Genomic DNA, 23,803 nt, shown 5'->3' with positions numbered 1-23,803 from the left:
AGGTCTGGTGGGCAAGTAGTTGGCATCCTTGCTGTTAGCATCCTGTCCACTTCAGCTAATGAGAGTTGTCTGAAGTAACTCAGTGTTCTCTCCAGAGATAGCCAAGGGGCCTCTAGTTCACTTTCTCTGTCCAAGGTTGGAGGGAGGTCACGGTGGAGAGTTGAGATTTTGTCTGTGAAATGACTCATTAATATGGTATCTAATTGGCTATTGTCATCAAGGGTGGTGAAGGACCGAATTATCCTAAATAATTGTGCTGGGTGTGAATGCACAGACACGATGGAAGTAGAGTAAAAGTTGTGATTACTGACTTCACTGCATTCTGTAAGATGTTCTCGATTTTTCGTTGCGAGTCCTCCTCCAACCTCACTCTAATCATCTCAGTTCCCTTTTCTTCTTGCAGAGCTCCTTGGTACATCAGGGGGCCTGCTTGAGAGGGGGGTGGAGAGGATGTCTGGGAGCTACCTCATCGATGGCGGCCAGCATTCTGTTGTGCTAGTCTCTGACTAGTCCATTTAGAAAAGTGTCAGGAGACATTGGGTCCTGCAGAGTGTTCAGGAATCCAATAGGATCCACAAGTCCCCACAGGCGAGCTAAAATATGCTCAGTACCCAACTTGGAGTCTTAGCTGAGCCTTAGCTGAGCCTTCAGAGCGTAGTGGTCTGACCATGGCTCAGCATTAATTGCGACCAGATCCACATTCAACCCTGCACTGAAAATGAAGCCCAGGGTGTGACCTGCTTGATGGATAGGGCCAACAACAAATTGTGAGAATCCTAGCATCACCATGGCTGACACATAAGTCCAGCACATTTTCAGAAGGCCCAAAAAGTATTCCTGGCAGTCCCATGAAGTAGAAAAATGAAGAAACAGGGACTAACAATTGCTGTACAATAAAGTCTTTGAATAAAGCCTGTGTCTGTTTATTATGCTTGATGAACATGTATAAACGCCAAAATGAATTCCAGATAGACAAATCGCTCATTTTCAAACACTTCCTCAGTGGCATTACCTTTCTGAAGTCATTTCAAACCATCTTATGGTTGAATTCTTACTTATATTTTTCTCTTAGTATTCCCTCAGCCACTGGCTCATCACAATATCGGAGGTCTAAGTTATACCCTTCACTCTGAGACCTTAGATCACCACTGTCCCCACCTTCCCATCAAACCCCACATCTTCCAAAGGCTGGGCCAGGAAGGCTGCAGCAGGGGTGGGTTGCCACCTTCCTTCCCCTGAGATTTCCCAAAGGATGGCCCAGGCATGGAAGGCTGTAGGGGGCCTGATTCTTTCCCACCCCTTCCTCAACATCTCCTAAAGGCCAGGACAGGTGGGGAATACCATAGGCTGCCACATTCCCACCTACCCCACATCTCCTGAATGCCAAGCTGAGTGGGGAAGTCTCTGGGTGGGGGAAGTCTCTGGGTTACTTCATCTCCCCATCTTTCAATGGCCAAGCTGCTTAGGGAAGGTCATGGTGGATGGACCGCCTCCTTAACACCTATCTTCCACAGGTTGGGCCAGGCCAGGTAGGGAAAGCAATGTGGGGGGCTGCCTCCTTCTCTCCCCCCCACATCTCTCAAAGGCCAGGCAGGGAAGGTTGTGGGAGGGGGCTGCCTCCTTTCCACCCCCATCTCCCAAAGTCATCTTCTTTGAGAAAGTCATCCTTCTAGGAGTACTCAAATGAACAATACTTCCATAAAGGGGAAATAATTCCAGTTTATTGTAAACAATTCATATTCAAAATGAAAACTCTTGAAGATGGTGTAACAGCAATCAAAACAAAGCAGTACAAACTGCTTTGCTAACAAGTTGTTATTCCAAAATTATTTCAAATGTCTAGAAATATTTGGCTCAATATTCCCCTGCCCCATTGAGCAATGATTGTAACAATACTGACATTCTGATCTACCTGACATGAACATACGCCTGATAAGATGTGGGTGCCTTAATAGTTGCACATATTAAATGCTGCTTCTTGAATATCTGTTAATCAAAAAATCCAAAGTGGACATTGTGCAAGAAAGGGGTTAGTAAAAATACTTATACAAGGCAACAATGCATATGATTGTAAAACAAACTAATATTTCACATTTATTTAATATTGGGAATTCAGATCATGTTGTTTTCTGAGTGCATGTTCATTATGGAGCTAGAACAAGTTATGATAGCATGTTAAATGTTAAAAGAGAAGATTTATAATAAAGGAATTTTGTTTAGCTTATCCTCCTCGTAAGAGAACTACAAATGTAGCAAGTGAAGAAGTGGAGAGTATGTGTTAGTATCAAGGCTCATGTGCACAAGTGCTTCACTAGAATTCTGCAAAACAATGACATGTCATTTGAGCAGATTTAGGCAACTGTCCAACTTGCACTGAACTGTAGTGTTAACAGCCAGATGCCAAAAAGGACACAATTATCTATTTGCAATCAAAGTTGTCATATTTGTTCAGAAGTAGAGACCATGCATGTAACCCTGTGAAATATACAAAACTTATATCGGAAAGAAGAACAAACAACTGAACTAGGAGAAGTGCTCTTAAACATACATTTGTCTTATTTCACTTTGCTTGCTTTGCAATTAAAGCAGTGATCAAAGTTTCAGTTCAGAACACCCAGGGCCCCTAAATGTAAGGCAAACCCTGGTTTAAACAACAGCCTGCCCCGATCCTAAACAAATTTAGACATTGCACAACATTCAGCCAGCATGGTGTAGTGGTTAAGAGCGGCATCTTCTAATCTGGGGAGCTGGGTTTAATTCTGCACTCCTCCACATGCAGCCAGCTGGGTGACCCTGGGCTTCTCACAGCCCTGATAGTACTGTTCTCACAGAGCAGTAATATCAAGGCGCTCTCAGCCCCATGCTGTTGTAGAGAGAGGAAGGGAAGGTGATTGTAAGCCTCTTTGAAACTCCTCCTGGTAGAGAAAAGCAGGGCAAAAAACCAATTCTTCTTCATTCAAAATTCATCTTCAAAACAGTAGGTTGGATCCAGTGGTCTCCCCTCCACTTAGGAGATTGTCATTTACAAGATGGAGACCTCTGGATCTGATCTAATACCCAGAATTTCAGGGCAAAATGATCCACAACTCAGCTAAGCTTTAGCACTTAACTAATTTGATTCTTGGGTGAAAAGATTTGAATCCAGCAACCACGGCATAGTTTTCCAATGTGGCTGGTAGTTATGGGAAAGAGGCAGTCAACATTAAGTAAGGTTGTTCCTTTGATTTTAGAGCGTTAAGCATGTAACTGCTTCCCTGTTGAAGTCAAATGGTTTTAGCCGAGAATTCTATGCATGTTTCTACTGGATCCAGTTTCAGAGAAAACATGCATGGGTACAGGCTACTGAAGGTGCTCAGTTTTGACCAGACCATGTCCTATGATTTTAAGTATTTCAACTTAATTAGCAACAACTATGATTGGACCATTGATTGCACTAAAAATAATTTAATCCACATAGAAAATTCAGTTTAAAGTGCCCCCAAATCCTTGGCTTCAGAACTGTAACACTTAACCTCCCTTATTATAAATTTGCGTAATTTACCTGTTTTATTTAGATATCTATATCAATATTGCTGCTACAGTGTATGCATATGCACGCAACATGCTTTTAAAAATTGTAACTGCAAGCATGGTACAATGCATGTTTAATTAGGAAATTTCTTTAACTTAGTAACATTCAATGTATGCATGAGGTAAATGTGTGTACAAATGTAAAAAGCTAACAAAATCAGGTTCCAAAAACCTTCAGTTTCTTTAAAACATTTTTTTCAATCACATTGATTTTCTTTTAAAAATCACTAATGTGCAAATTCTGCCCTGCTAAAATTAGTAGACAACCTTGAAAATATTCAGTTTATGTATAAACAGCAGCAGCGTGGATTCTACCATGATAGATTCTAATAGTGGTGGGTCTTCCAGCCAAACGTTTGTAAAAACTGAGACTCCAAAAGAAACTTCTGAAGTAACCACAACCCATTATGGGTGGGGGTGGGGGGAATAATGAAACTTCTCACAGTATTAAAGGGCTGAAGCCCCCTTGGGACTGGATTACTTAATAGTACAGGTAGCACTCATGAATTTCAGCAGTCTCCTATTTCAAAACTCCTGCCTATGGATGAACAGCATAACAGGCAGGTTAAGTTACAAACCTTCTGACGTAGATTCCCCTATGCGGGAATTCTTGGAAATGGCCACATGCTCAAACTTTATCACACATTCCTATTCTGAAACAGTGCAGCAGCAGGAGCTCTGAACTCCATGCTTTTTCTGAAAATGCAAGTTGGCCTTAAATCATTGAGTTTATGGGAGTACAGTAAATACAATCATCAGAATGTCCATGATAAAAATGTTAATTTGAGTAAGGGCAGAATGAGAACATGGAGCCTGCATTCTTTCTCCCTACATGGGATTGCTGTAGCCATATGGCTTCAGTAGCTTCTGTCAAAAGCAGATATTAGAGAACACATTTCATTTTTCCTGCTGGAAAAATCATTGGGATGGCAGTGTCTGAAGGAGAACTGATGAAATTGATGAAGCTAAATGGAGTGCTTAAAACATATTGAAGCCGTGTTTCACAAAGTGGTCAGTTCCTACGGAAGTAGCCATGTTTCCTTCAGAGACAAATTAAGAATCATTTGTATGAGATATTTTCTTCCACAATAAAGTTTTTAAGTTGTTGAGTATTAAGGAATGCTCCATCTCCATCTGGTTAGCTGAGACTTTCAGGGCAATGCAAGAGTACAGCTGTTTTTCTAGCTCTTCATGTATTTCCAAAGGAGCTCCACGAAGCAAGTAGTCCTTAAGTAAATGGCACACTTTTGCTAAATTTGGCTGAATTATTTCTGTGGTACATTTCATTTTACTTTGGTCACACACAGTCCTACAGTCTGATCCATACACACAATCCAAGTCAGACTCACAGTGACGATCTTTAATCAGTTCTTTCAAGTTCATTTCTGGCACTATTTTTCTCATATCCACCATTTTCAAGTCATATTTGTCATTATAACCCAAGTTTTTGGCACTCGTATCACACATAAGAAAATTCCCATAAGGTCCATGGAAAATATCTTCCACAAATTCTAGAAGCCCTATGGCTATTTTTGCCTTTCTTGGCCATGATGGAGTAAACCACTGGTCTATACTTCTTCTGAAGCCAGAGGGAATGAAAAGTTCTATGAACCACGGAAGGCTTATTCCAAAGAGAGAGGTATATTCAACTTTTTCCATCACATAAAGATCCCCACAGAAGCCCAATAATTTTGGAGTATGTTCTTTATCCTGTAGGATTACCATTAGCAGAAACTCGTTCAACTGAAGTAGGGCCCATGCTGACTTTGCTTCCGGCAGGGAAACTCTGCCATCTTTGTTTCCATCCGCAACAGACAAGATGAGATTAACCAAATCAGGGAGGTTTCCCTGCTCACCTAGTTTTGCCTAGAAAGAAGCCATGTATACACAGTCAAATATCACATGCATTTATTGCTTTTGACAATTAAACTGTTGCTTGGGACTAACACTGGCCAGTACAATAACTGAGAATCACCAGGAGAAAGGAATAAAACCTTGATATAAGCTTTGGTCAGTCATAGGATCACAAGAGAGTCTTCTGTGTTTTTGAAGTTTCTCAATTATTTAGGGCCATTTTTCACATCACTTTTTTCTAATAAACAGGTATCAAAAAAGCACAATTTGTAATATTCTAATTATTTGACCAAGGATTAAGGGACTTATGCTGTGGTGTTATTCAAACATGAAGACAGGTCAGGAAAATCAAGTAATAAAGCATATTAAAAGCCATACAATAATTCCTCAATCTCAGTAGTGAGAAGAAAAATAAAACAAGCAGTTCAAGTACAGTTTGTTCCCAGTTCTATGAAATGTCACAACTATTTAAAGGTAGGCAGTTTGCACATGCAGTGTTAAGATTAAAAACATTATGAGAATGTTCTGAAGCTCTAGTTGTACCCACTGTTTCAAGAACTTCTGGATTAAGAGAATGCTACAAAATGATGCTAGAGGAATCAGGCCAGAATCTTCTGTAAACAAAGGTAACTACCATGCAAGCCTCCAGATGAGCAGAAAGTGTTAGCTATGTTACCGGACATTATACACTCATGCCCCAAGCCCTGAGCTTATTTATTTTCTCCTTTCCCTGCTCTCAAAAGAGGCAACACATCAGGCCATATATTTTAGCATTACAACCAAACCCCTTAGGTATGATCCACACTGGCTGATTTAAACTGTTCCCCATTTTCCTTCCTGCTCTCCTTCATCAGCCTATTTACTCAGGAATTTTAGTAGGATAATATTGGGCCAAATTTGCTTACCAGCACAACATACCAACTAGCTATGCCAACCTTTCTTAACTTTTTTGCTGTTGAGAAACTCCTGAAACATTCTTCAGTCTTCAAGAAACCCCAGAAGCAGTGTGATCATTCAGAATATGGTTGGAAAGCATGGCTGTGTACACGGCCACCCAGGGCCCCTTCCTGTTCCCATCTTCTCCAGGCCTATCATTGGCCATTGGCCATTCCACCTATTCAGGAAACCCTTGTAGGGCCATCAAGAAACCCCAGGGTTTCATGAAATCCTGGCTGAGAAAGCCTGAACTATGCAGACTTTCCAGTGGTTGCATTCAGAAGTCATGATAAACTATGACTTATAAACCATAAATTGTTCAAACCCTGATTATATGGCCAAATTACTGTGAAATGCAGATGGTTCAACACATTTTTGTTTGCTGGTCAGCAGGATTTAAAAAATAAGGTCTTGTACCCAGTTGGTTGACCACTATTTTGTACGAACTGTACAAAATCACAGGCTAGCATCTTGAGTTGCACTGTTCCCAAGATCACCTTGGCAGCTGAAAGATTATCTTCCCTGCTGGCAGGAAACATTGGGGTTCTTATTTACATCTGGTAGACCAACCAGAATTTGTTGCACCAATCACAGTTTAAAGCATGACTGACCAATTTAGTCTTTTTTCTTAGACTGACTTGTTCAGTTAGCCATTTAGAAGCAAAATATTTTTAAGTACCTTGCCATTTGCAATATATGGGCATCCCTATACATAGCTCATTTTAGTAGCACATAGTAAACAATGGAGACTAAGGCATCATCATATTACTGAGCCTAAAAGTTCATCAATAAAAGGGACATTATAGGAAATATACTTACTTTAAAAAGCCCATAGACCATCTCTTTGAATTTCTGAACTGTGGTTCCTCGAGTTGGTTTATCAAATAAAACAGTTTCCCTCCTTGGTTCCAGTTCAGTTCTGAGATCAATATGAGTAATTTCTTCCATCTGGCATTTTATAACACCTTGTAGATTACCCCAGACTCCAAGGTACATCTGAACAGGACAGGGGGAACAAAAAGAAAACCCTAGAAGATTCTAGGAGACAATCCTGCTGGACACCAAAGAACTATTTCTCATTAGAACTGCAATATTTAATTGATGAAATCAGTTTACAGTTGATGAAAAATCTTTTGATTGATGAAATAGATGCTTTGATCAGCTAGCAGCAGATTTGAAAAAAAGAATTTCCAATAGTTTTTAATACAAAGCACTGGGGATGGGGACTAATGGCATTCTAGAAGAGGCATGGCCCCTTTGATGCTAGGATATGTGCACAGAAAAAATAATGCTATAATTCAGTTTTGCATAGTTTGTGGAAATCCAAGAGAAAGGAAGTCTTTTTGACCCTGTGAAGTCAGCCATTCCATATGGTGTGGGGATCACAACAGAGAGTACCATGCTTAGAGGTAGCTGTTGATTTTGTCCAAATCCGCCCAACCCCTGGATCTCAGTACGAGTTGAGCTAAGGCTCTTACAGTTGCAGTTTCACCTTCCTTTAATGTTATTGTTGTTATTGTTATTATGTAAATGTTGTTATCATTGTTGTTACTACCTTACTGTTACTTGAATGATGTTACCTGTACTATTTTGTTCTTTCCTGTTAACCTCCCTGAGCCTTCGGGGAGGGCAGTATAGAAATACAATAAATAAATAACTAAAATTTGCAAAAGGCTCTGCTCAAATGAGCAAAGCTGTCGTGGTGATGCATAGAGGAAGTGGTTTTCTTGCAGATATGAAAGGTCAAGGAAGGCCACAAAGATGTTACATGCATCACCTTTAACTGAGCCTGATTACTGATGGGCAGCCAAAAGAGAGACTGCAGATAACAACAGAGCCATGCCATGCTGCATCAACTACAGTCTTTGAGCTAATTTTAAGGGGAGACGTATTACAATAGTGTATTCTCAATGTTACTGTGGCATGGATCCAGTTGGCCTGATTGGTGGTGTTACCTTCTATGCTAGACTGAACTGGAAGACAATATTTTTTTTAACAACTGCATTAACTTATTTCTCTGGCAGTAATGCTGGATCTAGCATAGCCGCTAGGGTCTTAACTGAATCAGACAGGGTCAGCTGAACCCCATCGAAGAGGATAGGGCACTGTCCTGTAAGACAATCTGCCCTTACAACCGGAATTACCCCTCAACCTTTCCAGGATTTGGCCTCTGTTATTATCCATTTAACCACAGCAGCCTGTCAGCTATTCAGAACCTCTATCCCATCACCAGGAGATTTTGTAAGGAAATTTGAACCAGCCCAAAGCACATCCCCTGATACCAACTTCTGCTCCAAATACATCAAGATGGCACAGTCTGCGGTAACAAAGGCTACAGATAAGCCCAGTAGGAGCAACAAAGAGCCATCGCCTTTGTCCTTATTCCAGAAGAGGTAATCAAGCCAATAAGATGGTTTCTATCCCACAGTCTGGCCTGAAGCCAGACTGAAACAGGTTTAGAGCAGATGAGTTATCCAAGAAGACCTGGAGTTGGTCTGCTACTATTCTGTCAATCCGTTTGCCTAAAAAGAGCAGATTAAATGACCAGACAATCATTGGCTGCTTCGTTTTTCTGTAGGGATAGTTTTTAAAGTAGTGAACAGATACTGTCTCTTTGAGTGGCTGAAGGAATGTGCCCTGAGTTACTGATTCATTTGGCTTGTAGGTGTGGTCCTTACATGATTTGAGCAGCCAGGATGCGTGAGGGTTCAGGGCACAAATAGTAGCCTTTAGCTACCCCAGGACCCTTCCAACATCCAGCAGAGAACCTGAGTCAAAACTGTCCAAAGATACAAGAAATAATACATTGCTGAATCACCCAGCTGGCTGCGTGTGGGGGAGTGCGGAATCAAACCCAACTCACCAGATTAGAAGTCTGCACTCCTAACCACTACTAAGCATAGTCTTTAAAAAGTGTTATTAACAATATTTTAAAATGTACTATGCTTGAGGCACTGGTCTAGCTGAAGCTGGCTGTGATAAGCAATGAGATGAGTAAGCCATGTTTTCTGTGGGGATGAGTTGATGTGCTACAGTGGGAGACCAGGATTCAAATCTTGGCACTGCCATGAAACTCACTGTGTGACTTTGGGCCAGTCTCCCTCTCTCAACCTAAAGTATTTCACAGGGCTGATGTGAAGATAAACACTCAGATTTTTCTGCTTCACAAGAAGGTTATATAAATGGCATTGCATAATCATTATGGCCAGGCATTCCTCAGAAGGTAATTTTTAAATATTTGTGGTTGCCAATGTTGTGAGCCTGCTTAACATAACATCCTTTGAATGCATTTTACCTGTCTTGACAATAATACACTGAAACTGAGAATCATTTTTGGAATTTTATCATTTCACATTTTCTGAACTAGGTTAAAAAAAAAGCATACCTGGTTATTAGGTTTGGTTGACAAACATTTTCCAAAATACAGAGTTTGTCTAGTACACAGGCTACTGCATGCTGATCCATCAATAACTCCGGTCTTATATTTATCACACTGTGGGGGCGAAAAGAGCCAGCTGTCAGACCACCTGAGAATCACCTCTTCTTTCCACTAAGAAAATACTTTTGCTGATTACTTTAAGGCAGGTCTTATTGTAAGCTATATATAAACTATTTTGAATGAGACATGACCAGCATTTGAAGTATTTCACTTTCAGGTGTTCAACCCCTACTGGTTCCTGGTCACCTGATCTAATCCTCATCCTAGGACACCTGGTACTTACCCACCACTCCACACAACCTCCATCAGCGAGAGACTTCTGCCTAGTCTCACGTGCACTCTCCTTGTATCACATGTCTGGGGCAACCACCCATATTTACAAAGGAGGATCACTGGTATTTGCACAAGCGCCACAGTAAAGACGCTAAACCCAAGCTTCAACCAGCAAGCTACACAGGAGTCAGTCTGGTGCTAATCATACTAACTGTACTGGAGGCAACTACTGAATAAAAATGGACATTACTTGGGAGCAAGTCACACTGAACTCAATGAGGCTTACTTCTGAGCAAACAGGATCAGGCTGCAAAGTTGACATTTAGACATTTAAACAAATATTTCTGCCATTGTACTTACTATTATTTTCTTGCAGTCATGCCCTCTGCAAAGTTCTGTGTAAGATGAATACTGAACATAAATAATCCAGCTGCCAATAAATACTCCTAGCCATGAGAAGAAAAGATACTTCATTCTCATATAAGAGAAGCGAACCTTGAAATAGAAAGAGGGAAAAACAAGGGAGAGGAGGAAAAAATTCAGCACAAATTTCATACTGTGCAACAAGCACACTTAAAAAAAAGAGTTTTATGATAGTGGTATACTGCAGTGCAGCCACTGTATCTGACTAGGATATGGGAGATCCAGGTCTCAGTCTCTGCTCTGTCATGGAAGCTTGCTGGCTGGCCTTGGGTCAGTAACATAGTCTATTGTGAAAACAAAATAGAGAATGCTCTAAGCCATTCTGGGTCCTTTTGGGGGAGAAAGGCAGGGTATAAATGAATTAAATTATTCTCTTACATATATCACCTTATCTCAAGAAGTGACTAATGGTGTACCACCCAACAGAGATACCCACACAGGAAATAAGGTTTACGAAATTAACCATGTGCACAGAGCTGGAGCCTGAGATTCTTTCACGGTCTGTTACCAAACTTAGCAATGTCATCTATACCACTGCAGACTTATTCACTTGACATAGGCTGTTATCTGTTAACAATGCCATTTTGCAATTTACACAGACCAGTCTTCTCACAAAAGAACTGACACGGTTTTGATATAACTAGTAGCAATAGTCAGATGCCAGTGAGAAAACATTCTGTCAGGAAGCACTGTTAAGTGATCGAAAGTCAGTATTCTTCAAGGGAACTCCAAAGTATGGTTCTGATAGGAAATTTCTGAATTATAATTCATGGGTACCTCAGACATTACTCAGGAGCTTAATATGAGAGAAAAACTGTTTCCCCCTAGCAGAAACAGAAAAGGGAGAATGATTGTTGTCCCACTTTGCCATCCACTGACTCTATGACATTATGTCAGAGGAAGGAAAGCTGGCTTCCACAAGTACTGTGACAATATCCTCCTCTCTATAGATGTAGTGTGGTTTAATATAATTAGGTAGCTGTTGTGAATGATCACGATGCTTATCTGTACACCTTGGACCTTTGCAAAGAAATGTCATCAAGTAGGCCTTTTAACTCATTCCTCACTCCGCCCCCCCCCCCTATTTACCCTGGGTACAAAAATCTTGCTTCTACTTTCCAAAATGCAAATAAGGTCACGCTGCAACATGACAAAACAGCCGTCTCACAGAGAGAAGCAACAAACATGACTAATAGTTAAAGGGCAAGTTAAATCTCAGGTACAAAGACCCTTGAGGTTACATAACATAGCTTAGCTTTGTCCAGTATAGAGATCACATTTCTGCTCTAATACCGGATGAATTACCACTACTAGTAATACCACTTCCATTACTGCTGCCACTGTCCTGGTTTCACTACAAAGACAAAAGTACTAATAAGAAGCCCATTGATTTGCACAACAGTGGAAACTTTTGCAGGCTATTTTCAATCATGAAACTGGGAGCTTCTAATTCAAGGACTTCCATCATACTATTATTTTATAGCTTGAACATTAATTGCAACCAAAAATGCTTTCCTGATAATAAAAGATGCCTGTTGTATACTAGAAAATAGAATTGTAAAGATTAAATAAAGGAGAATACATTTCCACAGACAATCTTGGTGTGTGTGTGCATATGCTCAATAATCATGGGGCAGACTAAGTAAAGTTATGTTTGCTTTCAAGTCTGGTAAAAAAAAAAAAGCATTTCTCTTCAAGACAGCAATTCTAGCAAGGCATCCATTGGACGAACGTAAGCCACCCTGAGACTCCTTCGGGGAGAGAAAAACGGCATATAAGAACCAAGTAGTCTTCTTCTAGCCGGAGCTGTCACTTATGAGTGCAAACTGTAATCTTTTTGTGTGTTCATTTTATCATTGGTCCTGGTATAGTCCCTTAACTAGGCCTTGCTCAGTACACTATACAATTTTCCATAAATCTAACTCTATTCTGGTTGAGGGGAAGGTTGTGGACAAGCAGATAGACCTTGGCAGTTATCACTGGCGATGGGGGGGGGGGTCAACATGACCCTCTCTGGGGATGCCCCAAAGACAGAAGATAAACTTTGGCTTGTTTTATGCATTCCAAAATAGATTAAAATAACATAATTTTACTGATAGGACCAAGGACCAATTTAACAGTTGGCAACCCTAACTCAAGTCATCCCACAGAGGAACCCATAACTTAATATGCCACCATGCATTGTAGAAATTATATTTGCTTGCTTTCGGTCACATTACAGAATTCTTCCTTGACTTTGCCAACAAGAAAACAACCAAACTCACCATAATCAGTTTTATGGATGCTGACTCTTACAGAAATGACCCAACACATGGTTGGTCTTGTGGAGGCACACATTAACCTCCATGATGTCTGGCCCAGTGACAGATCCTTCAAGCAGACATCAGCCGCTTACTAGACACTTCTACCAGATCAAATATGCGGTGATTCTATTTCAGCTTTTTGTATACAAGTTCAGATTGGGGGATGGTGTGAAAAACATTATTTTTCAGTCACTAAAAACGCTGCAATAAAATAGTGCTTTTTATTCTTCATTCCTGGATTTCTGTTGGAAACTTGGGACCCAATGATGCTTAGCTAATTGTTGGATAACTTTGGGGAAGCTGTAAAATGCTTTAGATATAAGTGATTTGAACATTATTTGACTGCATTTTATCAATTAATGTTGTTCGCCCTGAGCCTCACTGGAAGGGTAGGCTATAAGAATAGAGATATCATGCAGGCATATCTGACAAAGCCACAAGGTCCTTTTCCTTCCTCTCTTTCCAGCAGCTTTAAGAGAAGCAAGGTGAAGTAGATAAGCTTGACTCTTTCCTGTAACTGTAATTTCTCCGCAGAGAGAGGAGAGAGAGACACTTCGGATTGATTAGGAGCAGCTAAGCAGCAACTTGTAAAGAACTGTGCATCCATGCTCACACTTTGACATTGCAGCGTTATTTTGAAAAGGCCTTTTGGGGGTTGGTTGCATGTGCATATGTGTAACATCTAGCTAAAATTCTAGCCTGTTTGGTGTAGTGGTTGGGAGTGCAGACCTCTAATCTGGCAAACTGGGTTCAATTCTGCACTCCCCCACATGCAGCGAGCTGGGTGACCTTGGGCTCACCACAGCACTGATGAAGCTGTTCTGACCAAGCAGTAACATCAGGGCTCTCTCAGCCTCACCTACCTCATATGGCATCTTTTGTGGGGAGAGGAAAGGGAAGGCGAACGTAAGCCGCCCTGAGACTCCTTCGGGGAGAGAAAAACGGCATATAAGAACCAAGTAGTCTTTTTCTAGCCAGAGCTGTCACTTATGAGTGCAAACTGTAATCTTTTTGTGTGTTCATTTTATCATTGGTCCTAGAATAGTCCCTTAAGGTCAACCCTGTTTTGATCAGAAACCAACATGGTTATTATGTGCATGTTTCCTCAATGGGGTAATAATTATTAAGATATGGTTCCCCAGTGGCTCTCCTCAGGTATTCATCAGGGCTCCATTCACCTCCTTCTAATCTCTCTGGTGATCTAATTTGGCTACTGGCTACTTTTCCTGAGCACTACCTGCACATTTGTAAAGAAAGCAAATGTTACCACAAGTCTACAGGTTCTCCAAAGACAAACAACCCAGGAAGCGTTGACTCTAGAACTGAATGAAGGAAGTATTATGTCACATCCTACAGCTAGTCCCAGTCAGTGCTCTGGTTGCTGCATTTCAACATCTTATTTAGGGGGATGCAGTCAGATAATGGACTCCGGGGAATGGAAGAGGACAGGAAGGCCTGGAGGATCATTGTCCATGGGGTCGCGATGGGATGGACGCGACTTCGCACCTATCAACAAAAGCCAGGTATCAATTAATACATTAACCAAACAGGATAAAATAAAGAAAAGATTGGAATAATACATTGAAGAACTATTAAAAACAGATATAACAATGACAGCTTTCTTCTAAGAAGCATCTTTGGAACAACCTACAGTTTTAGAAAGTGAAATGAAAGCTGCACTGAGAGCAATGGGGAGAACAAATCACCAGCTACAATGAAACAATTCCAAGTCACAGAGTCCATCAACATCTTAACAAGAGTATGTCAACAAATATGGAAAACAAAACAAAACAAACACCTACAGACCGGAAAAGGTCATTTTACATCACAATTCTGAACAAAAGGAGATGTCAAACATGGCAGCAACTATTCAACTATGGAATTAATTTCCCACATGAGTAAAATGATGCTCAAAGTCTTACAACAAAGACTATTACCATATATGGTATGAGAAATGCTAGATGTTCAAGCTAGTTTCAGAAAAGGAAGAGGTAATGGAGATCATATTGCAAGCTAGCTTTGGTTAGTGAAGCATACAAGAGAATTTCAGAAGAGAACCAGCTTATTACTTCATAGATTACAACAAATGGGTGTGCTACAACATCTAATTATTTTGATGCACAGCCTGTACTCTGCTAGGACAGAATATGGAGAAGCAGAATGGTATCCAATTGGCAACCCCCCCCACCCCAACAGTCAGATGGGTAGTAGTGTTGTTCTGAAGCAAAGTTTGAATCTAGTGGCAACAGAGGAGTCCAGAGGAGGGTTTTTTTGTTGTTGTTGTCTTTTATGGCTGCCTTCAATCAGTGCAGGGGTCCCTAACAATTTTGAAACAATGTAGTGGACACAGTTACAAAATGGCTAACACAAAATATCTGCTGCAGGAGGCAAAGCCAGTCTTAAAATGACTGTTGTAGCTTCCCTTCATTGACAGTGAAGATCCTTGTTGCTGTGATAGCAGCTGCTTCCAAAGCAACCTTTTTACAAATTTCCAATAGTCAAGGAGAAGCCTTTCCCCTAGCAAGTGCTCCTCACAGAAACCAGACGGCAAAGCACTCCCTTATTGGTATATCCTCAAATGGATCAGTATGGTTGAAAGTAGGGAGGGTATCACAGTTGCATGTATTTAGTTCCAGCAATTAAGAATTCTAGATTTCACCCCCCAAAAAAAATATCTACTGCTACATTGTGCTATTAGTCTCCTAAAAACAAACTGTAAAGATTAAGTATCATCCCCCAAAGAAAGATTTAAGATTACTTCAACATAGAAATAGAATATTTTCAGAATCAGCATATGTGCTTCTCATTCTACTCTCCTCTTGGGAATGAAGCAGAAAACAAGAGAATAAAAGAAAAACATACCAAAAACTAACAAGGCATTCACAGAATCAATATTTTGCTAAGCGGTATGAACTGCATGGTAATTAGTTACCACACCAAGTGAAATGCATCTCAAGCAGTATAACTTCTGGCAAAGGTTGGTCCTGGATGAGTTCCAAAACTACACTGATACTAGTATCAAGTCTCGAGAAAGAATGAGATTAAACATTGCACAGTAGATTCAACCAGTATTTTAGAGTGCTATTGGGCTATAAAAATAGTCTTGCAATTTTAATGAATGCTTTGGTTGCCTAATTTTCTTCCAAATCTGCTACTTCTACTGCCACTGAACTCTCTGTGACAGAAGAAATGTTGCCCCATGCCAAGGAAACATAAAGCTTGGGACACTGAGAACCTTCTATGCAACAGAAAAGATAGCCAAAAGGTAGTTCTGTACGCCAGAACTCTATGGTGTTTTCAGAAGTAGTACAAGAAAGAAGATGAGGGCAGGAAGGAGGCACAGTTATGCTTTTACCACTCAGCTGCTCATTTAAGGCGGCAATGCTAAAAGCTAATGCTTAAAATGCACCAATGCAATTAATGTATGAAACCATCTTTATAATACAGCTTCCAAATAAAGCCCTGGACCAATTTGTATAGTGCCAGAGTCTCAATCCATGACAACCCACAACCATGTATTTAAATGTAGTAAATAAAACCTGACTGAAGAAATTCAGCATAGGATAGCAGAGTTAGCTAGTCAAACTGGATTAGCTTTAATCTTGCATCATGTGTCAGCACTTTCAAAACCATATACTTGATTATACCTTAAAACACACAAATGTTGGAGACCTAATAGGACTTTTTGCCCCACAAACCTGAGATCTATGATCAGAAAACTGAGAACATCATGGGTCAATGTCAAACTGAACAGAGTTAAAAGATTCAATGGGGATGCAAGTGATTATAGTTATGGTTAAGCCATTGGTAAGTTGCCAGCCCTCCTACATTCAAACTATTATTAACCCAAGTGTAGAAGTCATTGGGGCAAGAATAAAGTATCCAGCAGGTTAAAACAAAGACTACTTCCCTATCATAAACAAATGGTAATGGTGCCACCCTTCCTCTCATGAGAAGTTTAGGATCATTGCTTAGGAGCAACAAAAGCTGGTTTGGCAGCAGCCTTATATCCCAGAAACTCCAATGTTATAACACATCTTATCACGATGCTTTTATCAGCTGCACAGCTGTATTTCTCTGTTTTGAAAAAACTATTACCACAAGTGGTCCTGGGAGTCTGAAAGCCTGCACATACCCACAAGCACACCTAACAGATTGAAAACCCTGTTCACTCATTTGGAGTCCACTGCAACAGGAGCTCTGTACTGTGTTAGCATGCTTGAATAACTGAGTGCATTCTTGCCAGCATCCCTTTATCTCATCATAGAAACTGATACAGCCAATTATTAAGATTTTATAAAACAGTTTAAAATACAAAAAAGCAAATACAATATACCTGAACAGAATGGTATTAAGTGATCATGCATGACTGCTGCAATGTTTCATTGAATTAGGGAGTTTCAGAGGTCTTTTCGGAAGAAGAGAGGAAAGGGGCTTGAAAAGGTTCCAAGGACACAGATTTCAAAGCAAGGTAAGAGAGCAGAGAATGATGAAGAGATTTAATTATGCTAGATTTACAATCTATACAAGAAGAAAAGCAACCCATGTTATAAAATATAGGACAAAAGCACAACCAGAACAAATGCCACCTTTCATAAAAACAGTCTTACTTTCTGAACAAGGGAATAATTATTTCAGCTTTACAAATGAGTGAAATATATATGATCAGTCATTTTACAATAATGCATTTACATTGCCCCCTGCTTCTACCATATATAAATATATATGAACACACAGAGAGAAGCATTTTGTTACAGAAACCAGATATAGTTTTTGCCTTGGGCAAAATATAGATCTTTGTTAATGCTGTTTATTTTTAGGATGGACCTATCAAAAAAAATCGAAGTATCTTGCTCCCCATGCAGAAATTACTTTTGTCTGACCTTGCATGTAAATATATCTCAACATTTGCACACTTTTTAAAGAGAACATACATCTGAACTGAACTACAGGATGAGAAGGGTGAAAAAACTTCCCAGATTTCCCAATGCAAATTTCCCAATGCAAATTTATTGCCTTACAACAAACATTTGCAAAATACAATCCGTTTCCTCGGGATCTGTGTTACTCTTTCTTCTCCCCCCCCCCCCACTGATAATTGCAGTTAACACTGGAGGATGGGGGTGGGGAATTAAAAAGTACACATATGTTTAAAAACCAACAGGATGACAAACTAAAACAAGATAAAACAAAATAGATACAAGTGGGGAACTCAGGTCAGACTAACTAAAATTTATAAAAGAATACTTGGGCGTTTGGACTGAATTAAAGTCATTGAAGCCGTTTTAGGAAGACTCCAACATCTAGGGAAATTTTTTATATTTTACAAAAACAAGAAGAAAAATGAACAAGAGAAAGACCTACAATCCAATAACTAAGTTTTTAAAACAAAACAAAAACAATACGCAAAGACATATCAAAATTATAACAGTAGTGGGGGCAGATCTATCTATCTATCTATCTATCTATCTATCTATCTATCTATCTATCTATCTATCTATCTATCTATCTATCTATCTATCTATCTATCTATCTATCTATCTGGATTTTTATACTGCCCATTCTTTACAGCTCTGGGTGGTTTACATGGAACATTATGAAATTTTACATGGAACATTATAATAATATAATCTATAACATACAGTTTCAATACAACATCATAACAACCAAGTAACAATTTATAACACAACATAAATAACAACAACACTGGGGAGATCAAATTTGTCCAGTCATGGAAGGGCGGGCCCAGCAGATGTTCTCAGTTGGTTGGCCTCAAGCCTGGTGGAAGAGCTCCTTTTTGCAGGCCCTGTGGAACTGTGGAAGTTCGGACAGGCCTCTGATCTCTTTAGAGAGCTTGTTCCACCTGGTGGGGGCCAGGACCTTAAAGGCTCTGGCCCTTGTTGAGGTCCGCCATGCTTCTTTGGGGCTAGGGATCCGCAGCCAGTTGGAGGTGGTGGAGCGCAAGGCTCTTTTGGGGGTATCTACACATTACTCTCTATAAACCCTTTCCAAATAAATCCATACGTAAATGACATTTATATGCCCTGTGTTCAAATGCTGATCTAGTTCTAAGGCCCTTGATCCGGTGGAAGGTGGGCTTCTGTCTTTCCAGTGTCAAACTAGGAGGAGTCTTTTAGCTGTAGTACAGGCATGGAGAGCCCATTTCCATTGACCATCAGTTAGCCTCCAAGAGACAGACAGATAGTTTTAAAATAAAATACAAATCCTCAAAAATCTATAAACATTCTAATACATAATTGATGTAACTTCTTCCCAGAAAAACTGAATGACTAGAAATGCCAAAAGCATATATTTAAGGGATGCATTATGTTACATTATAGCATCAACAATTAGACATTTTACTCAGTCCTTTGCTAAAGAGTTGCTGTGGTATCCAGTATATTCTAAACATTTTTTTTACTGAATAAGTTTCAATTTAAGATCCACAGAGAGAGTAAGTATAGAGTTTAAGGCCATATCTCTTTGTTTTGGCAAAATAGGGGATCTAATTCCTTATTCCACTCCTTTCTAAGTCTCTGCACATCATTTACTTTATGACATCAAATATTTATAAACAGATATTGTAGGTTTCATTTTCTGCCTTGATTAGAGTTTTGAGGAACAAAGGGGATTCTAAGACACTTAATCAGGGCTATAATTAGATACTAACAAATGTTGCAACTGTAAGTATTGTTGTTCTACAAGAGGTGAGAAATCACATCTAGATCTCAGCTGAAAAAAATGACAAAAACTCATCCTCATAATCTATCAACTAATCCAATGTAAAACTTCCCTTTTAAACCCAAGCCTTCCACAAAAAAAGACTTTATTTTTAGATCTGAATTGGCCCAATGTGAATTTAGATCTGGATTGGCCCAATGTGTTAACTTAGAATGTGAAAATGGATTAAATTGATATTGTCATAGCACTATATGCTATCATTTTCTAGCTGCAGGCATTCCATGAGGAATGGCCCCACTTTAACATAAGCAGACTCATGCATTCCACTTAGAGAAGGGAACCAGACAAAAGGCCTCCAAAAAAGCCCAGTCCAATCACAAAGAGCGATCCCAAACTTGCTTGATGATATAAACTAAAATTAAGGAAACCAAATCCTCCTCCATTCAATGGAAATTGTATCCTCTTTAAAGAGTCTAGGGCAGTGAGGAACTCTCTAGAACGAAGTACTAATTTTATGACTATATCTGCAGGGTATATAGTCATGTGTGTAATATTGCCACAAATAAGTGCTCCCAGATGCATAATGACATCTGTGCACCTCTAAAAATGTCCCTAGTCAAATACACTCCATGACATACTGTCTCCCAGATTTATTGTTTCCCTGTGGCATCAGCTCAGATTTTGCCCAATTAATAGTCTCCAAAGTTATTAATCATACTCATTAACACATGAATGGAAGACCGATGTTCCAAAATAAATAAAATATCACCTATATAAAGAATTTTAAGTTTGAATGAGTTATGCATAAAGCAAAGAATTTTATTATTTTGTCTAATTTTATTATTTTGTCTAACCAGAGGTTCTAAGTAGAATTCAAAAATAACAGGAGATAGAGTGCAACTTTGTCTAGTTCTCATCTCAAGAGGGAATTGTGTGGAAAATATGCCATTAGTCAGCACCCTGGACCTGAGAGATAAATAAAGGGTTCTAATCCATTGCAAACATTTGTGAGGAAAACATCTAAGGAACTTTTAAGCATGCCACTAAACAATTTGCAGTCATTTTATGAAAAAAATTAAACAGCTGTAGCTTTCATGTGACAATGAGTTTAGTAGTCAGGGATATGCTATAGGCATAGCAACTTTGAGACTTTAAGAAGACTTTTTAGCCTAGGGCTTTTATAAATGTTCTTTTAGTGACAACAATGCTCAGGGGACATTTTGCTATGGAAAATCCAAGTAGCTTTCCTTAATGTAACACATTAATTAACACAAATTATCCAGATGTCCTTCCTAAAGACAGCATATCCTATAATTAAAAATCATCAAATGCAGTTGCTAGAGAAAAATACAATCTCCACCTTCTCTGCATCACCACATTGTGATAGTTAATGCTTTTACTGATAATGGCACGTGTTATTGGATTTTGTCCATGTTCTCCCTAATTTACAATGCCTCTTTTACACTGGGCACACAGTTTTCTGATGTTCACCCTCTTTATGTCATGCTGTCCTGCACTAGATATAGCACCACAAGAGATTTCTGTGTGATTCTTACAAACCCTCACTCAGCATTTTCCCCATAAGCATGTGATTAATTAGAAGTAGCCATGAATACATGTTTCCCTATACGTGGCAAAACAACCATGTGGAAACAGACTGAGATGAAGTTATAAAAAGTGTAAGTTATCTTGAAATTTGTGTCTTATTATAGGTGCAATGCTATGGAACAACCTATGGAATTAGCTTCCCTGAAGGTGTCAAGGAATGCCTAGATAGAAGTGTGGGCCTTGAATCTCATTCAGGCATCAGAACCCAGACTGTAAGCAACATTCCAGTAATAGCAGCTCAGAGGCCCAGAGACATACCAAGCCATAATAAAAAGCTACAAAGATGATCAAGCATCAAAAACTTAACAATTGCGAGGCCCTGTTTGAGCTTGAGGCACCAGGCTCTTGTAATATGCTGGCTCCACCATTCTAATCATGGAAAGCTGTATGTGCTAACATGGAATAATAGGACATCAGGTTGGATAAGTGATAAGTCTGACAAGTAAAGTAAACAACATGCTGAAGAACACACAGTATTGGTAAGAACTGCTACTTAATAATAACTGACAGCTCATCAGCGAGAACAAATAGCAGATGACTGCTTGACAGTTGAGGAATCTCTGCTTTCTTGAATGAGATTCCTATCACAGCCTGGAAAAGTAAAATATGGGGTGTAAGACTCTATTGGGGGCAACAATTCTGTTGTCTTATAGGCATGCTTCTTTACATTCATTTATGCTGTCCTTGTATATTATGTGTAGAACAACCATTATAAACACAACAAGGAAATTAAACCTGGCACTGCAACTCCTGGAACATCTCACCATAATGAGAGACTGAGAGCACAGAACAGCATTGTATTTCCTTCATCTTTGCAGGTCCGCGCAGAAAAGATAGATGTGGAGACAGATACAACAGGAGCCCAGCTAGCACTTTTGATCCTTTCTGCCCTAGCCTCTATGCAGGATTAGCATTTAACGCTCTGCCCTCTAATCTTACAAAGGTCCTAAACAGCAGCTAACCTCGGGCTGCAGCCTGCCAGAGCAGCACATCTCCAAAAGCCGCTGAACTGCAGAGGCAAGCAAACCAGCACAGGCAAATAGGTTATCTGGCAAATGGGACACATTTGTTGTGAAGAACGCTACTAAATGTAAATTACATGACTACTGGAACATGGCAAGCAAGGGGGATGAAAGCGGAGTACAGCTGAGATTCATGGGCATGCATTACTGGCTTGAATCACTCCAAAATGAGCCTGAACTTGGAGAAACAAGAAGGGAGGGAGTCGCAGAACTGGGCGAAGGGAGAAGGCATGGATGAGGGCTGGACTGCCAGTCTGTCTGATCCCATTCACAGGGCCTAATTAAAACACACACACACAAATCCCACGATCTGCCCATTCGCAACCACGGCGCTTCTTTCACAACGTCTGCAATGTTTCTTAAAGAGCAGCTCGGAAAAAGTCCAAGGACTGGGCGAAGCGGGGTACGGAGAGGGGGCATTTCTGGCAAGAGTCAGGATCCTTCGCGGTTGGGCACACTTTGCACGCGAACACGTCCGCACGCCTTCCCACCAAACGCGCTCTCCCGGTAAGCTGCCTCGCCTCTCCCCGCCCTCGTCCCCGTTCCGTTGCGTTCCGTGCGCCGTGCGGCCGACGGCTCTGTCCTTCTCCCCACCGCAGTGCCCGCTCGCTCGCTCGCTCGCCCGCCGGCCGGCCGGGTGGGTGGGCGGCCGACCGCAGCCCCCGAGGCTTCCCTGCCCGCCGCCCAGCCTGAGCGCGGAGCGGCCGCCTCGCCGCTGCCCCCCGGCCTGCCCGCCTCCCTACCCACCTGGCCGTAGTAGGGCTTCCTGAGCCAGGCCCCCGGGAAGAGCCTCCTCGCCATGGCAATGGCACATCCCCGCAGCGGGCTCAGGCGGCGGGCGACGAGGAGCCGCTCTCCGGGCGGGCGGGCGGGCGGCCTCAAGCACGGAGGGGGGAGCCTGGCGGGCCACCTGGCGGGGCTGCCCGTAAAGGGGCTCGCGCAGCCCAGCAGGCGGCAGGAACGCGCTCGAGCGCGGCGGGAGGATCCTCCGCTTGCTTCGACCCGCCCCTCTGGGCGACTGTCAGGGAGGAGGAGGAGGAGGAGGAGGAGGGAGAAGCGCCCTTCTTGCAGCCTTAAAGGGGAGGCGGACCGGCTGCTCCCTTGACCCGAGGGGATTGGAGGCGGCGGCGACACCTCGCTGGGTTCTGCCGACGCGCCAAACTGCGGCGTCTTCGTCTTTCTTCCTCCTCAGCTTAAAGGGGAGGCTTCCGGTTTGGAAGGGTCCCGCCCACCGCCGGCGTCCTCCGAGGCGGTTTTCGCCTCCCAAGCGCCGAAGAAAATGCTGAGGCGGCGAGGACGGGGCTCGAGTGGAGCGCCCTCCCTTCCGACGTGGTTTTCCACAGTCACGGGCGTTTTCGGCGGCGTTTCTGGCATGTTTCTGTCTTTCAGCCTGCCCCAGGGGACGTGGACGACGCTGGCCAATTAGGTTCTGCGGCTCCTCATGTCGTTCGGGAATTCTCCCCTTTCTGGTGGAAGCCGCCTCTCACAGAGCCCTGCAAGGCGGGCTTCTCCATACATGAAGCCTAGCCTATCCAAGGCAGGCGGCAGTGGGCTGCAAACTGAAGGCACCACCCGAAACCAACAAGACGCTCCATAGCACAGCAGAGTCCCATTCAGGCATGCCATTGGACATATTTAGCCCAGTCTGAGAACCTGAAGACGCTGGATTTGAGGCCATTTCATGCCACTGCTTC

The 23,803-nt window shown here is 41.4% G+C and overlaps 1 protein-coding gene across 1 annotated transcript; it reads right to left on the bottom strand.

Moving 5' to 3' along the window:
* Nucleotides 1–1,699: 1,699 nt before the first annotated feature.
* Nucleotides 1,700–23,305, bottom strand: DIPK1A (divergent protein kinase domain 1A). Its single transcript, XM_077333002.1, has 5 exons — nucleotides 22,857–23,305; nucleotides 10,433–10,567; nucleotides 9,746–9,853; nucleotides 7,180–7,356; nucleotides 1,700–5,436 (listed from the first exon to the last, which is right to left on the bottom strand). Exons 1-5 carry the CDS (start codon nucleotides 22,908–22,910, stop codon nucleotides 4,624–4,626), a joined length of 1,287 nt encoding a protein of 428 aa, XP_077189117.1. The 5' UTR covers nucleotides 22,911–23,305; the 3' UTR covers nucleotides 1,700–4,623.
* Between the last annotated feature and the right edge of the window lie 498 nt (nucleotides 23,306–23,803).

The sequence above is a fragment of the Paroedura picta genome, chromosome 4, assembly GCF_049243985.1.
Source record: "Paroedura picta isolate Pp20150507F chromosome 4, Ppicta_v3.0, whole genome shotgun sequence".
Classification (NCBI taxonomy): Eukaryota; Metazoa; Chordata; class Lepidosauria; order Squamata; family Gekkonidae; genus Paroedura; species Paroedura picta.
The sequence above is the reverse complement of the archived record's forward strand: the minus strand, read 5'-3'. Positions and strand labels throughout refer to the sequence as shown.